Source organism: Argentina silus (genome assembly GCF_951799395.1).
Source record: "Argentina silus genome assembly, chromosome: 1".
Lineage (NCBI taxonomy): Eukaryota > Metazoa > Chordata > Actinopteri > Argentiniformes > Argentinidae > Argentina > Argentina silus.
In genome coordinates this window covers 20,898,123-20,924,157 of record NC_139655.1, presented here as the reverse complement: position 1 = coordinate 20,924,157, position 26,035 = coordinate 20,898,123, and the positions used below count along the sequence as shown (strand labels likewise).

The 26,035-nt window shown below is 43.0% G+C and overlaps 1 protein-coding gene across 1 annotated transcript in view; it reads left to right on the top strand.

Annotated features, from left to right (window-relative positions):
• Positions 1-26,035, top strand: part of adam19a (ADAM metallopeptidase domain 19a) — a 69,299-nt gene that overhangs the window by 14,884 nt on the left and 28,380 nt on the right. Inside the window, exon 3 of the mRNA XM_083695113.1 lies at positions 16,915-16,991. Within this exon, the coding sequence (XP_083551239.1) occupies positions 16,915-16,991 (77 nt within the window). The remainder of the gene's footprint in view (positions 1-16,914; positions 16,992-26,035) is intronic.

Below are 26,035 nucleotides of genomic sequence, written 5' to 3'. Positions count from 1 at the left end.
GATATATACACTCACTGAACACTTTATTAGGAACACCTGTACACCTTCTCATGGTGGAGGTGGTGTAATGGTGTGGGGAATGTTTTCTTGGCACATCGCTTGAATGCCACAACTTATTTGAGTATTGTTGCTGACCATGTGCATCCCTTCATGGCCACAATTTACCCATCTTCTATTGGCTACTTCCAGCATGATAATGCACCATGTCACAAAGCAAAAGTTGTCTCAAACTGCTTTCAGGAACATGACAATGAGTTCAGTGGCCTTCCCAGTCACCGGATTTGAATCCAATAGAACACCTTTGGGATGTGGCAGAACGGGAGATTCACAGCTTGAAAGTGCACCTGAAAAATCTGCAGGTATTGCGTGATGCAATCATGTCATTATGGACCAGAATCTCAAAGGAATGTATCCAACATCTTGTGGAATCAATGCCACGAAGAATTGAGGCTGTTTTGAGAGCAAAGGGAGGCCCTACCCAGGATTAGTATAGTGTTCCTATAAAGTGTTCAGTGAGTGTATATGCCTCAGTCCATAGCCATCTATTGACAGAAGGCTCTTACAGAAACCTTAAGACTGATACCTGTTGCATGACAAAACTGGCACTTTTTTTAATAAAGCATGTTGTTTTATTACATGCATCATTCCTCTATTCATATGTTTACAATGGAGTGACTCCTGTTGGCTGAACGAACATTGATATTCTTAACAATTATGGGGGTGTCCTGACTTGTTATTTGTCTACTCACCACCCCTAAGTTCCCAATCCATGTCCTGTCATTTGATCCCTGATGTCATCCACTCAACAACTGACTCTTTCTCTCTCACATAGCTTCCTGGTTGTACAGAGACATGATGCACCTGGACTCTAAAACTACTGTTATTATGGTTCCTGTGTTCCCTCAGGGGACGAGTCCAAGGATGAGTGATGGAGTGAGAGAGGAAACCACAGCTGGCAGCTCCCACAGGCCCCCACTGCAGCTGGTGGCATCCCCCTGAGCTCCCCATAGTCCACTGAGATCATGTTTATTCCTCTCCAGACACAGTTATTGAATTGAATCAACAACAAAAAAAAAAGATAAAAGATGTTAGTAAACAGGAATGACACACGGTGTGGTATGTTCTCTACATTAAAAAACTGTTAACATATGTGAGATTACTACACAGCACTTAATGATCCAGCCCATGTCTGTAGCAGGTCGCTATTGAAGTGGAGTTGTTTGTCTCACCAAACAAAGACACGCACACTTTGGTTCTGGTATCTTTAGAGGGTTGTTAGTAAAGATTCTTCTTTTACTAAATAAGAAAACAATATTTTAATCAAAGAGCACGACACTGGGTTTAATCACTGGTATCATTTGCATGCTGCTGTGTGCTTATTTTATCATGTTAGATTTGCTTGAACTCATGTTGAAGAATGTGTCAAGATCCCAAATTTAGATACAGGGAAAGTATTTTTCAGAATATTAGTTATTTATAGCACTCATAGTCATTTATTATCGCAGTTAATTTTCCGACTCTCAAGAGAGATGTGAACACACCTCAGATAAAAATATGATAAATGATGGATTATGAATTGTTCTTGAGGGAGAGAGGTATTAAAATGAGTGTGGATGAATCAGTTGAAAGTGTGTTTTGATTGTGGCAGTGTTGGCTTTTGAATAGTGTTGAGCGGAGTCTACATTGTGCTTCTCAAATAGCAGAACTCTTTGATCACGTTTACATTTTGGAATGAAGAGACGTCTTGACAAAGAGAGAGTTGTCATTCTGCTGGGGATAGGGGATATTTCAAGATGTACTAAGGGGAGATGACTTGTTTTCAAAGGAATTTGAAGAGCAAGGGCATTGTCTCTCTTCAAACCAGTGACATAGTACACATGACTGTCAAACACACGCATGCACGCACACACACACGCACGCACGCACGCATGCACAGACACAGACACAGACACAGACACAGACACACACACACACACACACACACACACACACACACACACACACACACACACACCACCTCGCTGCTAACCCACAAACCAAATTCCTATTTCTCACAACCAGCACCACCTTTGGAGATATAGTATGTCTATCTATTTAGCTGCCGGCCATTAAATTGAAGGTTGCTGCCAATGAACAAACAGGCTGCAAGTCTGAAAGCTGTCAGGGAGGAGTAGAGTCAGATTTATGAGGTGGCCCTCCCTCTCTCCCTCTCTCCCTCTCTCCCCAGGCGATGATCACTTTCTCACTGATCTCCTCGGGTGATATTAAGCCTGGCAGTGAGGGGAGCATCAGACTTGGCCGGCACAGCCTGAGCTGTGAGTCTCAGGCTCCAGCAGACAGCCATTCCCAGGATCGGAGAGTGGTGATGGACCTCCTCTCTGCCTTTTCCAAGAAATGTTCTCATCAAACTTCTTGGGCTCCTTCAAGAACAGTACCCCCCCCCCCCCCCACACACACACACACACACACACCGCCCCTTACAATGACTTTTAGCTTGGATTCCTCCTTTTGAGCGATACTATGTATCATGGCGCTGTGTAGTAATCATTGACAGGTCACATTGGGAGTAACAGTCTTTAAGCTACAGTATCGAGCCGGCCTGGGTTTCATCTCGGTTCCTCGATGAGAATCGGAAGCTGAGATCAGACAATGAGAGCCTTTAACAGATGTAAGAAGAATTGAGGCCATTTTCTACCATCCTGTTCGACTGTTGTTGGCTGACAATAAGAAACTGTGATGGGCTCCAGATCTGCTGCTTTGCCTTAGCCAGATTTTGCATAGTGCCGCCGATATACAATACAGCAACGTATTCCTTTTTAATTCAAACCATGTCCTCAGCTGCGTGGCTTGAAAATGAGAACGAGACCTCCTGAAGGCTTCTGTATGAATTGCAATCGATTGCTTTTTGTATTGTTTGGGTGATATTCACCGTGTGTGTATGTGGAATAGGAAAGGAAGATGAAAGGAAGAGTAATGCTGAGTTCTAACCTTCCCTCTCTCATAGCTAGCAGAGTTAGAGGTAATTACAATAGGCTGCAGCTTCCAGCCAGTGGATTAGATAAAGATTGATAATGGTGCTTTCATTTCAATTCCAAACTCTGTGTGCATATGTGTGTGTGTGTGTGTGTGTGTGTGTGTGTGTGTGTGTGTGTGTGTGTGTGTGTGTGTGTGTGTGTGTGTGTGCGTGTGTGTGCGTGTGTGTCAGTAAATGTGTATATGGCCTCAGAATGAAGTGCCATAGAGGAAACCATCTGAGAATCTATTAAATCTAATAAATGAAGTGAAAAGAGATTGAAGTCGTGCATTTATGCATGGCTTGGAGAAATGAAGAATAGATTCAATTCAGACACAGAGGCTGTGTCAGAAACATAGACTCAGGGTCACTGTTTATGAGTTCACAGGGAGAGGATGTAACATATTGTATGTAGGTCATCCTGCATCCCTTTCTGCATTATATGTACATTTTTGAGTGTTTTTCTGAGACAAAGACAATTTATATTTCATTACTGGCAAGGGGCCAAAGAGGAATGGCAGATGGAAACAGTTTACTGCCAGACAAAAAGTGTATCCGTCCTTGCTGTGTGTGTGTGTGTGTGTGTGTGTGTGTGTGTGTGTGTGCGTGCGCTCACACGTGTGTGTGTGTGTGTGTGTGTGTGTGTGTGTGCAGTTGGTGTGTTTGTAACATATGTTTCAGACGGCAAAATTGCTCCAAAATTCATATTCTATTTAGAACACTGTCTCAATAATTGCCTTGCAGCTTCTTCTGATGTTTTACCATGGATAGCCCTGATCATTCACACTGGTTATTAAATGGTATTGTGCCAATGTGTTTGCTCTTTTCATCTGGTTGGGAAATTTAATCAAATCCAGTTCGGCACACAGCTGAGCTTAGACATCCTGGAGTAATTATTTACTTCAATGCAAAGATGAAATGTCAAGTTGAGATATGGAGTCACATGCTCTTCTCATGTTTACAACAATGGGTGAGAAATGACTCTACAGTACATATGTTCTCTCTTAGTTAAAGGAAGATTATTTTTCCTGTGTACGTGTGTGTGTGTGTGTGTGTGTCTGTGTGTGTGTGTGTGTGTGTGTGTGTCTGTGTGTGTGTGTGTGTGTGTGTGTGTGTGTGTGTGTGTGTGTGTGTGCGTGTTTGTGTGTGTGCTCTCTCTGCCCTACTTCAGCACTATTGCTTCATGTTTGTATGGTGATGTCATGACAGCCATGTCGAGGGGGAGAAACCCGATGCGTGTGAAACATACTGCAGTCTGTTGTAGCTTAGCTCTAGGCTATGATTAATACTCATACTGTATCAGGACTAAGTTAGGCCTGGAAATACTCAGCAGGGGACTAAGGACAGTAAAACTATTTTAGTTTCAACTTTTCCCACAATAACACCTTCTTCAAGCTTGGGGCTTTATCCTCATATAGCATTCAGAGGTCACAATGCTTAGATGCTTCTCTCTTTACTACTGTACACAAGTTTGGATTTGAATTCTGCGCTGTATTCCACCCCCAGAACAGCAGACAGATGGATGATTGATTCACAGACAAAAGATCTATGCACAGTACTACTATCTACTGTACAATTAGTTACTGTAGCTACTCCCATGTCTTATTATTAGAATGAGGAAACCCATGTTTCAAAGTTTCAGTGCCCTTACAGTATGTCTCTTAAAGCTATAACTCACATATCTCTTATGCACACATCATGGGGTCATGATGTCAGTGAAATCAGTTAAGGCCTTTATGCTCCAGCTAGCTAGCACTTGAGCCTGGGTACAATTAACAGGCGATAATTTTAGACGCCTACACAAAGCCCCTCTGATTTTCTATGAGGGTGGTCCTACCATGCCGTATGACACATGCACAGCTTACGTAGAAGATAACTTATATCTCAAGGGTGTCTGATTTCCTATAACACTGGTACGGTGAGAGGCAATGGACGAGTGTCAGACGCAATCAGCAGCCCGCAATCAGCAGCAATCACATGGGCCGGTCCAACCATGCTGGGCAGCAATGGGGTTTAGCAGTACTGGACTGTTGACCAGAGTAAGTGGGCCACAGTTCATTACAAGATGTGAATTATGCCAGAGTACCTCTATGTGATAAATGTATTAATATGGGCACCCAGGGTTAGAGATATGAATGTAGGTCTATCCCACTTCTTTTAGAAAGCACTTTCAAGAGTCCTTGGACTGTGTAATTGGCCAGAACTTCCATGATAGTTTGAATGTCCAACTCTGTACTGACATGCTGCTTGCTCTTCTTGACTGGGACAGCTTGCAGCTTCAGAGGAACGATGCTAATGCAAAGCAGGATACCATACATGCCCCAACACCTAGCACTTAGAATGGGGATGGGATATTAATAGCTAGCCATGTCAGTTAGCCCTGACCAGTTATCATGAGTGACACTCACCTCTCTCTACCTCTATGGAGTCACTGCGTGGTGCTTGTTCACTGCTGAGAGAGTGGGCCTCTTTACTGCACCTCGAGCTCTGAGGGGGCTCCTGACTTGTTGCTATTATGGGCTAGTGAGTCATAGATGTCTTTGGAACGGGCGCTGTGTGTATGTGTGTGTGTGTGTGTGTGTGTGTGTGTGTGTGTGTGTTTGCACGCCAGGCGGAGGTAATTTTGCACGGTAGTGCAGTACTTGCTCTCTTTTTCTGGCTGTCATTCTCTTGTACCTCTCCCTTTCTTCCTCTCTATTTCTGTCTCAGTCTTTTTCCTTGCTCTTTTTCCTTGCTCTTTTTCCATATATTTTGTTCTCTTCCCTCTCTCTCTCTATCTCTCTCTCTTTCTCTCTGTCATCAGGAATGGGGCTTTCCTGGCTGAGTAATGGGAGAGAGGGAAAGGGGGAATGGGGCCACTGGTAGCTCTGGGGGAGAAAGGGCCTCCTCCTCCTCTTCCTCTCCTCTCCCCTTGGCCAAGGCTGGAGGTCTGTTTTGGGGATTAGTCGGTTTTGGAGGCTCAGTGCTTCCAGCAATGCAACAAATCGGCTCACAATCTGTTGGAAACATGTTTTAATTTGTCAGTACAACAGCTCACTGTATGCTGGGTGTAGAAGTGAATATGGCTGGTTCTGAGACTTAATTTATAATTTTTACTATGTCTTTGTTAACATACAGTACAGTTTGAGATACAGTATCACACTGACTACATACCTTCAGCAGTGTTATGCAGAACTTATTCACGCACACACACACACACACACACACACACACACACACACACACACACACACACACACACACACACATATGACCATGACATGTCCAAGAGGAGCCAAGAGGAGGATGAGTCTCCCTCCCTTTACCAGGCTCAAATTAGACAGCTATGGCTGAACAACGCCCCTGATCAAGGCCTGTGTCTCTGTGTGGCTTCAATTAGAGTGTAGCACCTGCCTTCATCAGACTAGACTCCTATCAAAACACAATTCTATTAGGCTTTTGTGTTGTCTGCCTGTCTTTTCTCTCTGTATTATGTCAGGCTATCTCATACTGACTGTCTCTCCCTCTGTTTGTCAGGTTCACTGCTGCTCCCCCCCCCCACACACACACAAACACACACCGTCTGTCTTTCATGGCCACAAAGACAGCGTTACATGAAAAATACCACTCAGAGGACACATCTCAAATCAGGACCTCTCCACATGTACCTTCTGGGCCAGGGCCATCTATCACTTTGCCTCATCAAGAGAGCACCAAGACGGATGTACCCCACAACCTCCTGGGGTAGCTCTGTGGGAGGACAGACTGATTTTTAGTCCAAAAAATATATGCTTGGAGGGATATGTGTGTGGCTACGTTTTTTGTTTACCAATTCATTGAACTCCACAGAGATATATTATGTGTGTGGAATTGCTCAGAAACTTTTCATCATCATTGCTCTCCTGCATTCATGTGTTACTTGAAACGACAAATCATTATTAGACTTAAAATTACTGCTTTGATAACTTATTAGAATTAAATTACTGCTTTGATATCTTTTGTTGTTGAACAGGTATAGGGAAATATGATATAACTATTTCTTGTTTAAACCTGATTGGTTATTTCAAAACGTATTCTATGTATGTGTTGTGGACTGTAGGGCAGGGTATTGACAAGGACCCCACAATACATGGGGATACTATTGCCATACATTACGATACTGAAAATGTAACTGAAAATTCTGCCTACTGCGTGTCCTAGGGATGGGCATGAATACTTGAGTACTCGAACGGACGTTGAAGCCATCTCTGTGTGGGAGAATTTTTTTTTTTTTAAACTCAATCTGATCACATTTTTCCTACATCCTACTGTACATGATATACATGCTTGCTATTGATTTTGCAATGTAGATAAGCTAGGTTGTTCTATGTATTGGTTGTGACACAAAGCTCAGTCAGTGGTGAAATTATAATGTGTGTTCCCTCCATTTTTGGGCTATTAACGGCGAATATGTTTGCCTCACGCATGTAGGCTACAGCTTTGCAGTGGGTGCACAAGCCTTTGACCCTGATGCGCTCTTTCCCTAAAAGGCTGTACTACGTAACCTGATCTAAAAACTAATTACAGAGAGGATGATGGACTAACGGCAAGTAATAGCATTGTCACCAAATGCAATAGGCTACCAGTTTGTATTCATTGATTCAAAGACATAACAAGTGCCATGTAAATTCGGGTCATACAGATGGCAAGAAATGTCAGAGGCGTGATTAGCTTTTGAATAGGCCCTAACCCTTTTTGTCACCTCGCCGCTGTTCTGCCTTTCCTCTGCTCACAGCCTGCGCACACACACTGATCACACATCTTTACTGCCCCTGTCTCCCAACATTTTGTGTCAGACTAATTAAATCCCATATTCGGCCAATGGATTGGCTGATTGCTGAAACGCAAGTCTTTTTTCCTCTCATCTCCACTGTTTATCCACTCGATACACACACAGCACCTCTCGCTAAGCACATGTGTTAAAGCTGCAGTCAAGTTCTTTTTTTAAATGTTTTAATTTTAGTACTCAAAATAAAATCATGCGAGCACTAGGAACAGTTCAACAATTCAAATGTTCATCCCTAGCGTGTACAAACAAAACAAAAGTAAAAAACAAAAACAAAAAAAATGATCACGATGCTAGGACTGCCTCATCAATGTAGTATTGTGATAATCGGGTATATCGATTTGATTGCACAGCCCTAGTGGACTGTGTATTGCTTCAAAACCTTTCCTCTGCTCCATGGAGCCCTAACCCTTCCCATGGTCTTTAACCCACTTTGAATCACTGTAATTTAGAGCCAATCCACATGGTAAGAGTGAGAGAGAGGCCAGCGTTTTGTGTTCTTATGACAGGGGAGTAAAAGAGAGAAAGGAGTAGCCCTCATTCCAGCTCCACTGGCCTAAATGTGTCTCTCATTAGAATGGCCTGCACACCAGAGTAGGGGAGAGGAAGTCTCTCTTTCTCTTTCGCTCTTTCTAACTTTCTCCCCCTCTTTCTCTTTCTCCCCTCTCTCTCTGTTCCTTCATCTTCCACTCTGTCTATCTCCCTCCTTATCTCATCTCCCCCCCCCCTCTCCTTTTTCTTTCTTTCTTGTCTCAGAGGCACTGTTAACAGTTACAACAGACACCGTAGGGAGGGCTCTGGAGCCAGCAGATGGAGAAAACAAGGTTATGGGAGAGGCCCTCTAAGCAAAATCGGCCTCCTTGACACTAGCAACAAATTGGCTTTGCTCTCTCCCTTACTCTCTCTGGCTGCTTTTTTTTCAAGAGTTCTGAGTTGCAGTTTTGGCTTGTAACTTTGTATCATCCATGGGCCACCTGATGGTAGTCAGCCAGCCTGTGGAGGTGATGGAGTATTAACATTAATATTAAAGTCTCTCTGACCCACTTTCTCCACATTTCCATATTGTGCCAATATACAAAAAACATGAAAATAATGAATGTGACGCCTAAGAGATGCAGCCTGCTGCTTTTTTACCCTGTTATATGCAGTGAAGAAAAAAAATAGTGGGGAGGGAAAAAAGCCCATAACAATCCTCCGCTCCGCTTGAAGTCTTATGACCATCCTTGCAGACCGAATACCCAAACAGGCCATTAACATTAGAGGAAGAAGCATTCTGCACGCCAGACATCGCAGAGTGAAGAAAAAAATAAACATCACTCTCTTTGTCTGTGTTTTATTAACTGTAAAGTATGGGGTGATGAAGCGCTAGCCTTAGAAATGCCGTCATTTATATATCAACGGTAAAGAGTAGAGATGGAGTGGTACTGTTGGTAGTGAAATGGCTAGTGTATGTATAGTGTCCTGTAGACTATGTGCTGGGGATGGGATCAATAAGTCAGTGGTAATGCTGGCTGGCAGGCCGTCTCTCTGCTCCTTAGCCTGGGAATGAATGAGTCTTTGTGCACTCAGCCAGGGTCAGAATAGGGGACGGAAGGAGCTTGGCGATGAAGAGCAATGGACATTCAAATCCAATAGAGCCAGGCTGAAGGACAACAAACTGGCCATTTCAGTATTCACTGCGCTGTTCTGATTATGTATTTGTTCAGCACACAGTAGCATGTTCGTAGAGGTCGACAACAGAAAGCAGGGCTGCTATTGAGATGATACTCAATGGCAGGTCATGTGGACTGAGGACTGAGAATTATGGCTGCAGAGTTTTGTTTGGGAAAACAAGGAGCATCTGTGTTCACTGGTTAACTACTATTTGTTAGTCATGATCATGAGGCTGGAATTGATGAAGTATTGATTATAAACAGAGAAACTGAACACAATAGGCTCTCTCATTTCTTTAAACAACATACCAATAGTTTTGGGGGATTTTATTGAACTATCAATTGTCCATGACCACTATGGATAACCCGTTGACATGCTTTAAGCTGCATTCAAATTACAGATGTCATCTTTCCATCCACCAAAGAAAGACACTCAAACATTCATCATTGCATTCCTCTGTGGTCATGCATCATGTTTAGTCAATGTTTAGTCTGTCAAATTAAGTCACAAGCACAATAATCCTGGTGTTTCAGCTTCTCTGGGAAACACGACAGGCATGTCTGTGGTTAAACCGTAATAATAGACATCTTTCAGCAATGGCTAGATTGTGCATAATCATATGCTTTCACTGGATCCCAAAGTAACCCGGAATTTAGACTGGCGACTGGCTTGAAAAAATAAATCTGTTTTGGTTTGCTGCTTGTATTTAGAGGTCAGAGCCACTGCATAGTAGGGTATAATGTGTGTGTGTGTGTGTGTGTGTGTGTGTGTGTCTGTGTCTGTGTGTGTTTATGGCTTGGCGGTTGAAACCTTAACACACACCTCTGCAGTTGTCTTCCCCCTCTAGGCTCATGTTCAAGTCTCATCTATATTCCACTCACTCAGTGTGTGTGTACGCTGAGCGTGTGTGTGTGTGTGTGTGTGTGAGGGGTATAATTGCAGGATTGTGGTAGCTGGACATTTACTCAAGTACAATTAGAATGGTCAGTGCCTTGTGTGCAAATACATTTGACATGGGACAGGGAGAGAGAGAGAGAGAGAGAGAGAGAGAGAGAGAGAGAGAGAGAGAGAGAAAACCAACTGGGAAAAATGTGCTCTAAAACAGTCCTGCCCAATCCAGCTCAAGTGCCTGGTCCTTCCCTTTCCTCTCTGTGGTGTCAGCACCTGGGAATTGAACCTGCCACTCTCTGATAACACTTGTCTTGCGCCTTAAGCGGCACTCCTCATTACTGTGTGCTGGATCAACCCACCTGGGGATGAGGGTACCCTCTGAACTCACCCAGCTCTCCTCTATCCCTTCCTTATGGCCCTCCGGCAACTCATTTGGAGATGAAAGAGGAGAGGCTCACCTGTGAACTCGTTTCCCACACAGAGATGGATTGATGGATTGATGGGAGGAGCGGAGTGAGGGATGCCACAGGGCAGTGGAACCCTCTTAACCCATAGAGGTTCCTAAAGCCTTCATTTGTAGGCTGTGGGTTTTCATCTATGCTCTGATGTGCCCCTCTCTCCTCATGGATTCAACACTTCAGTATCCTTTTCACACTTCTCATTCTCAACCAGTGGACCATGACTCAAAGGCTTCAAAGGCTAATGTGTCCACTGGTTTTTTATCCGAGACTTCTAACTGGCTACTGGTTTAGACCCAGGAAACAATCCTGGACTCTTCGCCCAAATCATGGTATTTGTAAGCAATTTTTTTTTTTCCTGGCCACATGACCTGACCTGGGAAACTCTGGGCCATAGTTAAAGTTTTAAAACTCTGGCCCCTAGTCATAGACTATAAATATAGCCAGGAGTTTTTCCTGGTCACAAACATGACACTAGGCAGTCAATTAGCCACCCAGGATTAAATAGAAGCTGTGTTTGTAGATAATGCAGAGCACCTTATCTCTGCACTCACAAGCCAAAAGACATGTGTCGATGGTTTTCCATTTCCTTTTAGTGGATCAATGAGTTTACTTTAGAAGTGGCTACCTATCCCTTTGAGGGGTGTGGTATTAGGCAGTGTCATTTTTAATGCAGTCTGTTGTATGTAGTCACCTCACCAATCAATAATGCATATAAGCCAAAGGTGGGCGATACAGTACACTTTGATGGATAAGCATTGGATAAAAGAGGCGAGAGTGGAGATGGATATTAGTGCACCACACCATGGCTTAATGCACCACACATTTGTCATAGTTACTTTTACTGTAGCTTTGTTTTTATGCGCATAGCCCTTCACCATAGTGGAGTGTTTATGATGCTGCTCCAGGTGAATATTCATAAAGTAAATATAGAAGCACTTTGGCGAGATAAAAGAAGCCGAGCGAGCGAGCAGGAACTCCTTTTTTATCAGTAGACAGTCATCCATCCACCTGTGTCATCCATCCACCTGTGTCCATTTTCAAACATTTCATAGTGGCAGAGCGAGACGCGATGTTGCATATGAAGAAAGGGAGAGACATTTTCCATTTGCTACAAATTACTACACTTTAGCAGAACTTTCTATGGAACCCAGATATTTAAAACACAAACACGCTCTGATTGATGTTGAAAAAGGCTCTCAGTGGTGTAGTGTGAGGGTTTGTGTCCCCTATCTCTGGCTGGGGCTTTTTGGAGATTGGCTCTCCTCCTCTGCTTTTGTCACTGGTAATGTAACAATGTCTGTGGGTGGAAAAGGGTATCCTGAGATTGCTCAATCGGCTCTAATTGGGGTATATTTACAGCTTTTTCTTCGGGGTGGAGGAAGGGGGTGGGGGGGATATTTTTCTTAAAACCCCTGCAGCCATTAGAACCGTAAAGAGGGATTTTCATTCTCGTAAAGGAGACATCATGCTGCGAGCTCGCTCCATGAAATATGCACACAGCAACGGAAGAACCAAATGTCCCTGTGAGAAGAATGTTTTTGCTCCCTTGGTACTGTAAACTTTATAGAGTTTGGACTCATGTGAATTGTTATGCACTGTAGTTTTGTTGAGCCCCTATCTAAATTCAAAAGACCACACGTTCAGATATGATCAGATTAAGTGAGTGTCACAATCAAGGTCATGATTGGATGATAGTGTACTTACTTGCCGGTGACAGTGACATTGGGTGTCCATTGAGTGGTAATATGGTAATGTGGGGGGACACTTTCACTTTTTATTTAATTGAATTGAAGGTTATACTATCTTAGTATCTCTGTGCATGATTGACTTGAATCAGGCTTGACAGATACAGTATATATCTAAAGCCTATGTTCATCCATGATTTGTTTATTTAATTTGAGCTAGGATGGCATATCAACTAGCCTCTTTTACTGTCCTCAATAACTTTACTATGGTTATGAATTCAAATGGTACTGTATGTACTGTAAGTGGTAAGGTAGTGGATTTGTGTCTGGTACTGTACTGTAGCATTCTAGTAAAGAGTGTGTGAAATGAGTGTGTGTAGGCCCCAGCAGGACTGATCCCCTATAGGGGAGAAGAGACTAGCTTTGCAGCCCAGCAGGAGGCCAGATCTGAGGACACCTCGTCCCTGGCTGAGGCTGGAGGTGAAACCTACTAATTTTACCAACTGAAGCACCAGAAATGGTTTCTTTGCAATCTTTCTCTCATTCAATCTGCCTTCCATCGAAGTTACAGAATTTGTTTCAGTGGCAGTTACAATATCAATACTACTAAAGAATGTGGAATGGAGATGACCTTTCTTTTGTCTCTTGTTTAGACTTTGGAGTGCCTCCTGTTCTCCCTTATAGTATATTTAAATGTTGTGGCAGAGAACCCAGCTGTAGGGCATCTTTACGAGACGTGCACTACTCCTGCACCAATATCAACAATTCATTTTGTGTGTCACCACATCGACCTCCTCAACAGATAAAATGTGGCGGAGACTGTGAACACCATGGCCATCACATTTGTTTTATAAAGGGGCAAATTAATATTCACTGCATTATGTTGCTGAACGACCCATTTTCCGAGCTGAGGAAGTGCAGACCTCAGGTGTTATGTTACTGTGGTAGACTAAAAGCCATCTGAATGTAGAACCTCGCTGCTTTATTGATGGAAACCTCTGTCCATTATTTCTCTCTCTCACCTCAGGGGTGAAAAAAATAAAAACTATAGCAACGTAGCTAGTTATTTTTTTCACGCTTCCAACCAAAACTGCAGACCATGAAATCGCATTAACTTGCATTTTTAGATTCTCTGAATCTGTTTAGAGAATGTATTTGGTCTGATTTAGAGTTTTTTGCTGTTGTTGTTCGTCTCGTATTCAAGATTACAGCCATCCATTTGGGTCACATGAATCACAGCGGAGAGATGAGATGAGCGCTCAGATGCATCCGATTAGCCAGGATAACCATGTCTGTCACAGCATGAGGTAGTATTAATGGCAATACAACTGACAAACATTAATGTAGATATGCAGAAATAAACTGGTGTACAGGCGAGTGCCCAGACATTATCTAAACGTTAGGAGATATTCCCGTAACATTTTTGTAGGTTAGATATGACATAATCTTACAACAACAGAGTGACTTCCTGCCAGACATCAAAAACAGCAGAACTCAAATCTGAACTGGCTAGAATTAATTTTGAGAACATTTCACAGAGTTTTCGCAAACGTTAAGGGAGTGTTCTGAGGCTGTAACATCGATTGATGGGAATGTTATTGAAATAGCAATGAGCTTTCCCCTTTTTGGCTAATGACACTGTTGAGGCGGCTTTGACGCCCCTCTTTGCTACAGCAGGGAAGAAGGGTAACTAACCATTTCTCACCCCCCCAACCTCTCCACGCTCTTCCCCATAGCCTCTCAGAGAAGAGTTGTTTAATTTTAGTCGCTCTGACACACACTTGACGTAGATTAATTATAGAGCCTCTTCATGTCATTTTCTCTCTCTCTCTCTCTCTCTCTCACACACACACACACACACACACACACACACACACACACACACACACACACACACACACACACAACCTCTACTGGAAGCTGTGATTCATAACACTGGACTCTCTTTCTATCAGGGGAGGCTGGTGGAGGTAGAAATTGGAGGACAGGCTCTTTGTAATGCATGGAAAGGAATGAGGCCATACCATGCATTACAATGAGCCTATCCTCCGATTTCTACCTTCACCAGCCTCATATGCTTTATACCACCCCCCACCCCTGCAACTACAATTTCCTCCTCCCTCTCCCCCTCTCACCCCTCACCCCTCTCAGCTCCCAGCGCCAAACACTCAGGGCTCATAAGTGATTGTCTGCTCAGAAGCCCATCCACTCACACCTTCTCACCCTCTCCACGCCGCCTGACTGATAGAGGAAAATTGCACTGGAGACGGCTCGAAGTTTCCTCCCTCACACAGATAAGAAAATAGTCAGAAGAGTGAAGTGCCCACTCATCATTGTAGCTAGAAAGTTATGTCCTCGAAAGATGCATCCTCTGTGAATGTATCCATGTGTGTAAAAGTTTTTTGTTTTAAATTAGGTTTCAAATTCAATTCTTAGGTACCCAGTGGGTATGCATATTTTTGACCTATTCTCTTGCTTTTCAATGTAAAGTAAACCCCCAATATCCATCCAGCACTTCTAAAAAGACTGCAAAACAGAATACTCTCACCATACTCTTTACCATGACATGAGCCAGTCAGATACAATGGTCTTTAATTTATGACATAGGCACCATGCCTAGTCATCAGCACTCCAGTCCAGAGTTATATCAAAGATCATCATACTGTATCCTCATATGATTACCACAGCTCTCAGAGAGGAGTGTCGGGCCAAGATCTCACTCATCATTTTCTACCATGTATTTAGCAGGCTTTGATCCATGTAATATGCAGCACCTCCCCAGCAGCCCGCTGTATTAGCACTGCTTCACTGAAGCAGAGACCCTGGTTGAATCCCATCTTATACATGGATCTCTTTCCTCATCGTTCGTCATCTACGCCCGGCTTGTCTACGAGCCTTCTGGAAGGAGATAGGCATCAGCGCTGCTGCTGCTGCTGCTTGTCGCTGTCTCACTCTCTCTCTCTCTCTCTCTCTCTCTCTGTCTGTCTCTCTCTCTCTGATTTTCTCTTTATCTCATGCAGTACCTCTCATCATGTGTATCTGTGTGTTCTCTACTGTGTGTGTTCCCTGATTTACCAACTCTCTCAAGCTCTCTGATTTACCAACTCTCTCAAGCTCTCTCTCCTTCAGCTGACCTTTATCTCAGCCCTCTCTCTTTCTTTCTCTTGAAAATATCTTTCTTTTGAAAACAGTCTTAACTGATATTTTTTTTTTAACTGAAAACAGTCTTAACTGTTTCCTTATTATATTAAGCCTGGTTGCTCAGTTGAGAGGAATACAAAACAAATATTGTGTAATGTTGTGTGCACTGAGCATGTGTCGTCTCAAGATAGGAATGGGTCAGCATGACTAGTTCTGTTGTAGGAAGGCATATTATGGAATATGGAGAGGTTTTTTTCAGTCTGTGTGCTTGTCTCTTCATACAACTACTCTTTTGCTTGTCCATCAATTTTCTCAATTTATCAAAGTGACGCTGAAAAAGAAGTCTACTTTCATTCCATTTGATTCGTGCATAATTGGGAATCTCAAGAGATTCTAGTACAAGTGTTATTTTGCATTGACCATGCCCACCTCAACAGTCTGTTGACACTGACTATACACAGGGCTTTTATCACTCCTGAATTGAGTGGCTCTTAGTAGTTGGATGATGAGCTCTGGAATTTTCTATTGATGGAGCTGTTCTTTGGAAGGAGCTACACTTTAGATGAAAGCACACCACCTCCCACACAGTGTATTTTGTCTATCAGCAAGCCCAGCTTACCATCACATGCTTACAGCACCAGCAAACCCAAAGACCCAGTATGGTGGAGCCAACACATTACATGGGCTGTGGAACTGTCTCCTCTCACAGAAAAACCTGTGTTTGAAATATACTGTAAGCTTGGCAGACACAGCGTGAAGCTTACAATCGTGCAGTAGGAACATGAGGTATTGGTTTGAATCATTATTTTTCAGAGGAGGATTTTGCTGAATATCTTCTACTGAAAGCTGTTAAGGTTGCATGGCTATCACTTTGTGTGACATCTTGGTGGCGTAAAAAAGCTGTGCTGTTGTCAAAACAGCCTGTATTACTTGAACACAGATGGCACTTACTGAATTTCAAAACTGAGGGAGACATTACAAGGCAGAAAATCTGTTTTGTATCTTTTGAACTGCCTTTGATATTTTGAACCTGTATAAGTTATTGCCACCTCTACATTGATGTTGCACAGTAACATTTTGTCAAATAAATGTTGCTTGGATGTAATACGGTCTCTTTTGACACTGTTGTCAAAATGGGGCCTGGAAAACAAATTATTTATAGAAAATGTCTACGCTCTTATTCTTGCCTTTGCACCTGCAACTCCTCATTAGTGACTGTGACTTTGTTCAGTGCAACGCTCTTACAGGTTTCTCTTGCCTTTGCAGGACCAGTACCCAGACAGAGGGGAAATACTGCTGTCATCCAATGACCTCCAACTGGTGCTACAAGTAGAGCGGAATCAGTAAGTGCCCCTTCATTACATTTACATTACATTACATTTACATTACATTACATTTACATTACATTACATTTACATTACATTTACATTACATTTACATTACATTTACATTACATTTACATTAACATTACATTTACATTACATTTTATGTAAGTCATTTAGAACAGTGTTTCTCAACCTTTTTTCAGTCGCGGCACCCTTTGCATGAATAAAAAATCTCAAGGCACCCCAATATATATATATAATTTTTTTAAATGTTGATTATCATTAGAATACACACACTGTCTCTGACGAACAACAAATGCATGACGCATGTAGCCTACTACTCTTACACGCACGCATACACACACGCATACACACGCACACACACACACACACACACACACACACACACACACACACACACACACACACAGGGGGGCGTAAATGTGACTTACTCTCAGTGAGAGATTTGGGCCTGGGAGGATGCACACAACCGCTCTATTCTCGCAGGAATGGATGACAGACACACACGTAGCTCCTGGTCCACAGCTCTCAGGCGCTCTCTGTACTTATTCTTGATGCAGGTTAAGCTCGAAAAGCTCAGTTCACACAAATATCTCGTGGAAAAGGGTAACAGTATGTCAACGGCACTACTTGACACTATCGGGTATTCCTTTTCCAATGATATCCAAAATGTATCCAATGTCATATCTTGAAATTTCATCCTTAATGTACGATCTTCTTTCATCTCTGCCAGTTGCTCCTGTGCCTGCATTTGCAGGTCGGCTGCGTTCTCCAAAGCGCACGAATTCCAAGGGTCACGGACCCAGTCAAAACCAGCAAAGGTCTCAGCTGGAAAATACTTATTAAATCTCTCGTCAAGGGTTTGCAGATGCTGAGAGATAAGGCCAGAAAGTTTTTTGCTGTTTGGATGTGCACTGTACAGGGGAAACATCTCAACTCTCCCGTTTCACACAAGAGCGCCAGAGAGTGAGTTTAGACTTGAAGCCACGCAATTTGTCTGATGAGCTTAGTAGATTTTCCTCTTTACCTTGCATTTTAGAATTAAGTTCATTGAGGTGCTTAAATATATCGGCCAGGTATGTGAGTTTCGCGCACCATTGCGCATCTGCAATGAACTCTTTATATGCAGAATTCTCTCCCGCTAGAAACACTCTGACTTCTTCTCTTAACTCGTACAGTCGGTCCAAGCACTTTCCGCGTGAGAGCCAGCGGACATCCGTGTGCAGCAACAAGCTCTGATGCTCGGCTCCCATTTCCTCGCATAGAATGGAAAAAAGACGGGACTTTAACGGTCGCGCCTTTATGAAATTAACTATGTCCACTGCCCTGTCCAGTACATCTGAAAGATATTTCGGTAAAGTCTTGGCAACCAGTGCCTCCCTGTGAAGGAAACCATGCGTTGTGCGAACATTTTGGTTTTGCGCTCTGATCCTGCTGATGAAACCTTTGACATTACCGGTCATCGCAGCAGCGCCATCGGTGGAGACACTGATACAATTTTTCCAACTTAGACCTCCCTGTTCAAGGTACTCTGTTGTGACACGGTATATTTCCTCTCCCGTTGTTTTGTGCGGCAAACACTTGCAAAATAAAAAATTCTCACGAATTTCTCCTCCATCAATAAATCTCACAAATCCCAAAAGTTGTGCGTGGCCACTCACGTCTGTTGATTCATCAACTTGCAGAGAGAATTTCCCACACAGCCTTATTTTCTCTAAGACCACGTCTGCCGACATGTCATTTATATACGCCTTCCAATGGTAGAGTTCTAAAGTGGTACCTTTGCGATCTCTTTAGCTGCTTGTGGGCCTATCATTTTGTTTACAATAGCCGTGCAGGCTGGCATTATTACAGGCTGGCATTATTACTGATTCGGCAATGGTGTGAGGCTTTTTAGCCTTAGCTATTATTTCGGCTACCAGGTAGCTAGCCTCCAGTGCATTGTTTGAGACTTTCGCACACTTGAACATCACCTGCTCCTGTCGGCTGTGTTCGCTTTTCAAACGAACAAAGTATTCAGACTGTGGAGCTTTTCTTTTCAAAAACTTGTCCATGCTGCTGGCTAATTAACCGCTGCACAACGCTATGACAACTCATCCGATATCGCGCGCTGTAAATAAAAGTATTTGCCTACGTCATGCAGCCTACGTTCCAAACACTGATTGCAGCGTCGGTAGGCTACTAGAAAATTAATCCGAACTATTTTCTCTGATGTGTGCCTCGATTTACTTAACTGTATGATACAGCTAAAAGAAAGATTCCAAAATGATGCATTCATTTATTTCAATTTCACGATATTAGCCTAGTGTCAGCCACGTTTCTGCGGCACCCCTAAGGATGCCAGACGGCACCCAAGGGTGCCGCGGCACCCCTGTTGAGAAACACTGATTTAGAAGACACTTTCATCCAAAGCTTACAATAAGTACATTTGTCTAAGTGAATCAACTATACATCAGTCATCGTAAGTAAAACCTTTGATAAGAACAAGTGCCATCAGCAGTCACAGTGCTTGAGAAAGGAAGAAAGAAAGTTAGGGTACTTCTTCTTCTTCTTCTTCTTCTTCTTCTTCTTCTTCTTCTTCTTTATTTATTTTTCCCTCAAGTTCAGGTAATGTAATGTAATGTCATATTGTTATTGCCAGATCTGTCCCTTAACAACCCCTTTCCACTCCATCAGAGGTCTGACACTCCCTACTAAATGAGAGGGAGAGTATTTCTCATGGACTTCTTTTTGAGTGGCATAACAGTCTTTATGTCTACATCTCTTTTTATAGCTTCAACTGTTTCACCCTGTCCTCCCTTCATACAGGGCAATCAATAATGTCTCTCTTTCCTCTGAGGACCCAGCCCATTCTGCATTACAGGTTTCCCAATGTTTCCACTGCAGTGCGCCTCTTAAAATAGGTTATTAAAGATTGAAAGGATAGCTGTGGGATATTATGAGAGAGATATCCAATATTTTATGAGAGAGTAGAAACATATTTGACGGTTATAGACGTTAAGTGATTTCCAGGGGAAGATTTTGATATGATCTACTCTAGACAGGCACCTTGGTCATGGATATTAAAATTAAACATTGGTTGTTTTCATTGGGGCTGTTGGATTTGAGCTCTGTCCAGTTATTGCTTGTGGTAATAGAATGGATAATGGATGTAATAGATAGAACCTCCACACACAATGGAGATGAAGGGAGGCTTTTTGAATTAAGCATCCAACACCACAGGGGTGGGTTGGGACTCGTTCAAGGCCATTGGGGTTACGTTCCTACGATAACATCAAGGCCAGTTTAGCTCTGTCTCTCCCACATTAACTGAAGACGTGCCATGATTCACAAGGTGAAGTGAAGCACTTAACATGCTTGCTAGCCTCTGAGGGAGAGGACGAGATGTCAGGAGAGCTGCAGCTTTGTAGTTGACTTCATGGTCGAAGCCTAACTTGGAACACATGTATGTGTTGAACTTTATCGCAAAACAGGCATTAATATAATGTATAATGGTTTATTAGTTATACTAATAATTACCATTATTAGTATAATGGTACTGTGGATGTATGTAAAAACATGCATGCAAATCTCAAGTTATGTTTGACCTCTTTCAAAGGGTTACAAAGTGAGACAACAAGAGACATAGAGACAAGTTCCACTAAGATGTCAACGAGGCAGAGATAAGATTATAGTCTCACACAGTGAGACAGTAATAGATGACAATGAGAAGACAATGAGACTGACAACAGAGCGAGGAATGGGGTCCATTTGTCCAGTGTGAGACTGGGTCAGGGAGTCACTGTGTAAACGACTGTACCTCAGTGACACAGTCGGCACACAGGACGTCACTTGGCAGCGCCTGTGTTTATTTTAACCCAGTGTGAGCCTTGGCGCGGCCCAGAGGTTTAGTCTGGCCCAGAGAATGTAGGTCAGGGAAAGAGAGAGCGAGAGGAAGAGAGAAAAAGAGATGGTAGGAGAGTGGAAGGGGAGGTGGGGGAGAGAGAGGAGTTCCAGAGAACTTGAGAGGGGCCTGGGGGAGCCAGCCAGCCAGGGGAGACTGGGAAACGTTTACTGGGGCTTTTATTAATGGGCTTCCCCTCCCAGAAGAGTCTGGAATAGGACCAGTTAAAGGAGGAGGGAGGGGGAGGGGGAGGAAGAGGGAGACAGGAGGTGAGGGTTTTTTGGGAGGGAGATGTGACTCAAAATGAAATTCTGAGAATAGATACAGTGAGGGACTCAAGAGGGCACAGGGCTCAAGAATGCCAGCTGACGTAATAATGCGCAAGTCTGCACGCGTGATCCTTCAACCAGACGATGACAAACTCTGTATTCACACTTCCTCTCGTCCGAGTCACCTAACCCTCAGCCTGTTGTCTGACTGCTGAGTTACAGTATGTGAGCACAGGGAGAGAGCAGCAGTGTGTCTCTGAAGAACATCAGAGTATCTGGGCTTAGCTAGGTTTGACCCTAGTCACCCTAGATTTCATAAGGGCCAAAAAGTCACAAATGTGACCATTCCTTTGCTGTTTTAATGGTCTTCCCAGGCTAGCCTCAGAAAAGGAAGATTTCTCTCTATCTGTGAGTTTGTCTACGTCAGAGAGAGAGAGAAAGAAAGAGAAATGAGTTTTCCATGCTGAGATAATGAATGGTAGAAATGCATTATTAGAGCTGCATTATTAATACTCTACCAACTGAGTAATCATCAAATATTAAATGTTAATATCATCAAAACAATTGGCCATATCATTCAATTAATTTGGATTCACTCCTTGCTGTCTCTATCGCTCCCTCTTTATATCTCTAAATTGCAGAAACATATATATATACACACACACACACACACACACACCAAAACACACACACGTTAACAATTACAGCAAGAGCACTTTTAATTTTAAATGTCTGTTGCGTGTTGGATTTAGTGTTAATAAGTTCTCAATTTATGATAATGGAGTGCTTTTCACATTGATTAAATTGTCCACCCCCTGGGACAATATGTATAGCGCTATGTAAATAGCAATATACATGCAATTCATTGTGCATAATGATGAGAACCATCCAAATGTGTCTAGTTCAACAAAACCCACCATCGGTACTAGCGGTGATGGACCTGACAATATAATTAGGATTTAAATCCTCTGAGAGTCCTACTTCGGGAAAGAAGTTAAGAAAGGGGAGTTTGTAACTGCCTCCCAATGCCTTTCATTGTCATAGAGCCAGATCGATTTCCCCTGGAATTAGTTAGTTTGAACTGGGCTGTAGCGTCTCAAGTTTAATTGTGATTAAAATCAATAATGAGCTTTGTTCTGGTAATCTGGTATAATCTGCAGAGGATGTCAGTGCTGAGGAAGACAGGTATGTAAACCAGAGCCTTGCCCCTCTCAGCGGAGGTGAGCAGAGCCAATACCAGCCTGCTGCTGTGCTTCATAGGGCAAAGGAGCGAACATGTGAAAAAAGGGAGCAGATGCAAACTCAGACATGAACCACCCTCCAAAAGCAGCAATTGACGCATAGACTGAACATGTAAAAGATGAGGGATCTATGGGATCTAAAAATAGAATATATAGAGAGAGAGAGAGAGAGAGAGAGAGACAGGAAGAAAAAATGCTCTAAACAGGTGGAAGTGTATTGATGATGGAAGCCAGTGTGAGGTTGGACCATGTAGGCCTGTTCCTGTTTGGCTTGTGTAAAGGAAGTCATGTTAGAGAGGAAAAGAGCAGCTGTATGGCCTTCAGACATCACTGCTCTGTGTTCCCCCCCCCCCCCCCCCCCCTCCCATCCCTAGTGTCCGATGAGAGATCCCTCTGCTTTTCTCAGTGCATGTCCTCTCCCTATTGGCTTTTCTCAGAACACCACAGCCTTGTCTGTCTGTCAAAGCTAACCTTCCAGACTTAATGGCCAGAGACTGATGTCAAGGCCATGATTGATCACCATTATTTCATATTTCCTGTTGTTTCATATTGCAAGACGAATTAAAAGCTGGATCTTGGGCAGTTCCTTTTTTTCTCCACACTTTCCTCTTGACATCACTCTGGTACATGTAAATATTCGTCTCATCTATCCACCAAGACCTTTTTCCAGAAGTCTGCAGGCTCTTTTTGGAGCCATAATGGGCTTCCTTGATTTCATTGACACCTCTTTAGTCCTTATGTTGACAGACACCAATGGCAGAAGAAAGACTAGACATTGACAGCTCTCTTATGCCTGCACAAATGATGCAACAGAACACATCTGACTAATCAGAAACACGCTAATTGTCCTAATACATTTGCTGCCCTGAAATAGGGGGACTACAATATGTATAAAAAGTGTAGTCATTTCTAAATGGTGAAACCAATATGAGACAAATAGCCTTAAATAAAACCTGACAATCTGTACTCCATTTTTTATTATTTTAATTAATTTCAATACTTCACTGTCCAAATACTTTGGGAGGGCACTGCATGTGTTGCCTAACCTTTTAATTTGTTAGAGAGATTGTTAGAGCATGTACAGTGCTTTAATATAATTCTGAAATGATGTCAGACAATTATTCTTTACACTAGATCAATGATAACCCCCCCTGTTCACATCCACTGCAGTTGTGCTTTACCCTAAACCTTAGTCAGTGAACGACCTTGGGAGCTGGTGACACTTAGCCACAGGGTGACAGGTCGTGAACATGCATAGTAGCCAATTAGTGCTAGTGTGGCAAATGCTAGGGGAGTGTGGAGGACCTTAGTCATTATAGTGGCGAATGTGACCACAGCATGCTGACAGGCGGTAGAGGTTGGTTGTGAGGGCACTTGTCAGGTTAGCCCTGCGATTGCCGTCATTACCGGTAGCCTTGACATCCCACATCATGAAAACCATGGAAAGCCTGGTGCTAGCACACATGAGGCCCCTGGTGAAGACATCCTTGGACCCCCTGCAGTTTGCCTACCAGGCAGACATTGGTGTGGATGATGCCATCATCTACCTGCTACACAGAGCACACTCCCATTTAGATAAGGCTGGCAGCACTGTGAGGGTCATGTTCTTTGACTTCTCCAGTGTATTTAACACCATACAGCCCTTACTACTTGCGGATAAACTGATGAGGATGCAGGTGGTGGACTCTCCCATTGTTTCCTGGATTAAGAACTACCTGACCAGCAGGCAACAGTTTGTACCATCTGCAGAAGTTCTCTGACAATTCTGCTATTGTGGGATGTATCAGTGGAGGCCAGGAGACCGAATACAGAGGACTGGTGGACAGTGACTGTTGTTGAGTGGTGTGAGCAGAACCACCTGCTACTCAACATCAGCAAGACAAAGGAGATGGTGGTGGACTTTAGGAGGACTAGGGTCCCCCTGTCTCCTGTTTCCATCCAGGGAGAGGACGTGGAGATGTACAGCTCTGTTAAATCATACAGGACTGTTCTTACTGTATATAATGTTTCAGATTACTATTTTATTTTATTATATTATTCTTGTGTCACTTTATTTTGTTGTTGTTGTTTGTGATGTAATGCCTTAATTTCCCCTCAGGGATCAATAAAGTACCTATCTATCTATCTATCTATCTGTCTGTCTATCTGTCTGTCTGTCTGTCTGTCTGTCTGTCTGTCTGTCTGTCTGTCTGTCTGTGATGAGCCTTATGGGTGGTTTTCTGTCAGGAAGTGTACAAGCCATCAAATAGGTCAGCGTTAAACATGAGGTAGGAGTTGGAAAATTGTATTTCCAATCTGTTTTCCAAGGATAATGCCCACCTAATTTACAAGACCAAATCATCTTGCACCTGTGTGTGTCTTTTTGAGACGTTGGGCATAATGATCCTCCATTACAGTACATTGCAATATAATGATCCTCTGTTTCTTTTAAGGCTGTCTGCCATTCTTAGTTCCTATGTGTATCCCAGATGCGGTTCTGTTTTTGCAGATGTCCTTGAGTGAACTGGGGAACAGAAATAATTACATAGGCTGAAGCTCTGCTGTTGATGTTTGACAAAGACTATTCTACCCCTAACTCACTAGCACACGGCTAACATTGTTAATAGCCAGTCAGCATTCTCTTTGCAGAGCACAATAGATGGTCCAGAGTGTTCTAATGTAGCTAACGGAAACGGCACCAACCTATTCTCCATCATTTGTTGGTGCCTTATCGCCTCTGTTCCAGCTCGGAATAGTGCCCGACCTTATTTGCGAATGTGGTGAATGTCCTCTATCAGTGCTCTTGTCAAACATCTGTGTGTCTTGCACAATATGCCTGATTCACACACATTTTCAATTCAGTTTTTTAAGCCTTGTTAAGCTTGCAGTTTTTTCTGTAGTTTTTTTTCCAGAGACAGCTGAAAATGTGTTTATGCAACTTTGCTTTTGGCCTCATTAAGTGTATTTTATTTGAAGATGGAATTAACTCTATTTGAGCTAAGGCAGATTTGAGCTTGAAATTCTTTATATTTTGCGTGTTTTTATTTGCTGGACCAGTAGTGTAGTGTTTATGGATGTTTTTCTTCCCAGCCTCTCTCCTCAATCATATCTTTATAAGAAGGAGAAAATGGAGGCTAAATGTTCAACTCTCTAAATGTTCAACTCTCCCAGTCACAGATGTTTATCCCTCCATCCATGCTGCAGGTGTTGTGAATGCTCTCAGGGGTGTGTTGATTTTTTTTTGCATAGGGCTGCTAGAGCAACAGCAGTAGGGGCTGAATACAAACCCAGTGTTGTGGTCACCAGAGGGGTATTTTTAAACCCTGCTTCCTAATTTGTCTGTTTCGCTGTGAACAGAGAGGTACATGTGACAAGGAGGGGTGAGGGATAAAATTAGTTCAGTCCAGGGCTCAGTCAGAGTCTGAGAGGTTTAAGGGAGGAGATTGCCCACAGATGGTAATACTTAAACTGAGTTTGTGTGAGTACTGGAGTGTGTGTGTGTGTGTGTGTGTGTGTGTGTGTGTGTGTGTGTGTGTGTGTATGTATGTGTGTGTGTGTGTGTGTGTGTGCACGCATTTGTGTGTGTTTTCCTGTCAGTAGGGCAGTGGGTCACCCTCTCTCCCTCTTTGCCAACTCTGTATCAGACATTTGGCTGTTGTTATCCATTGA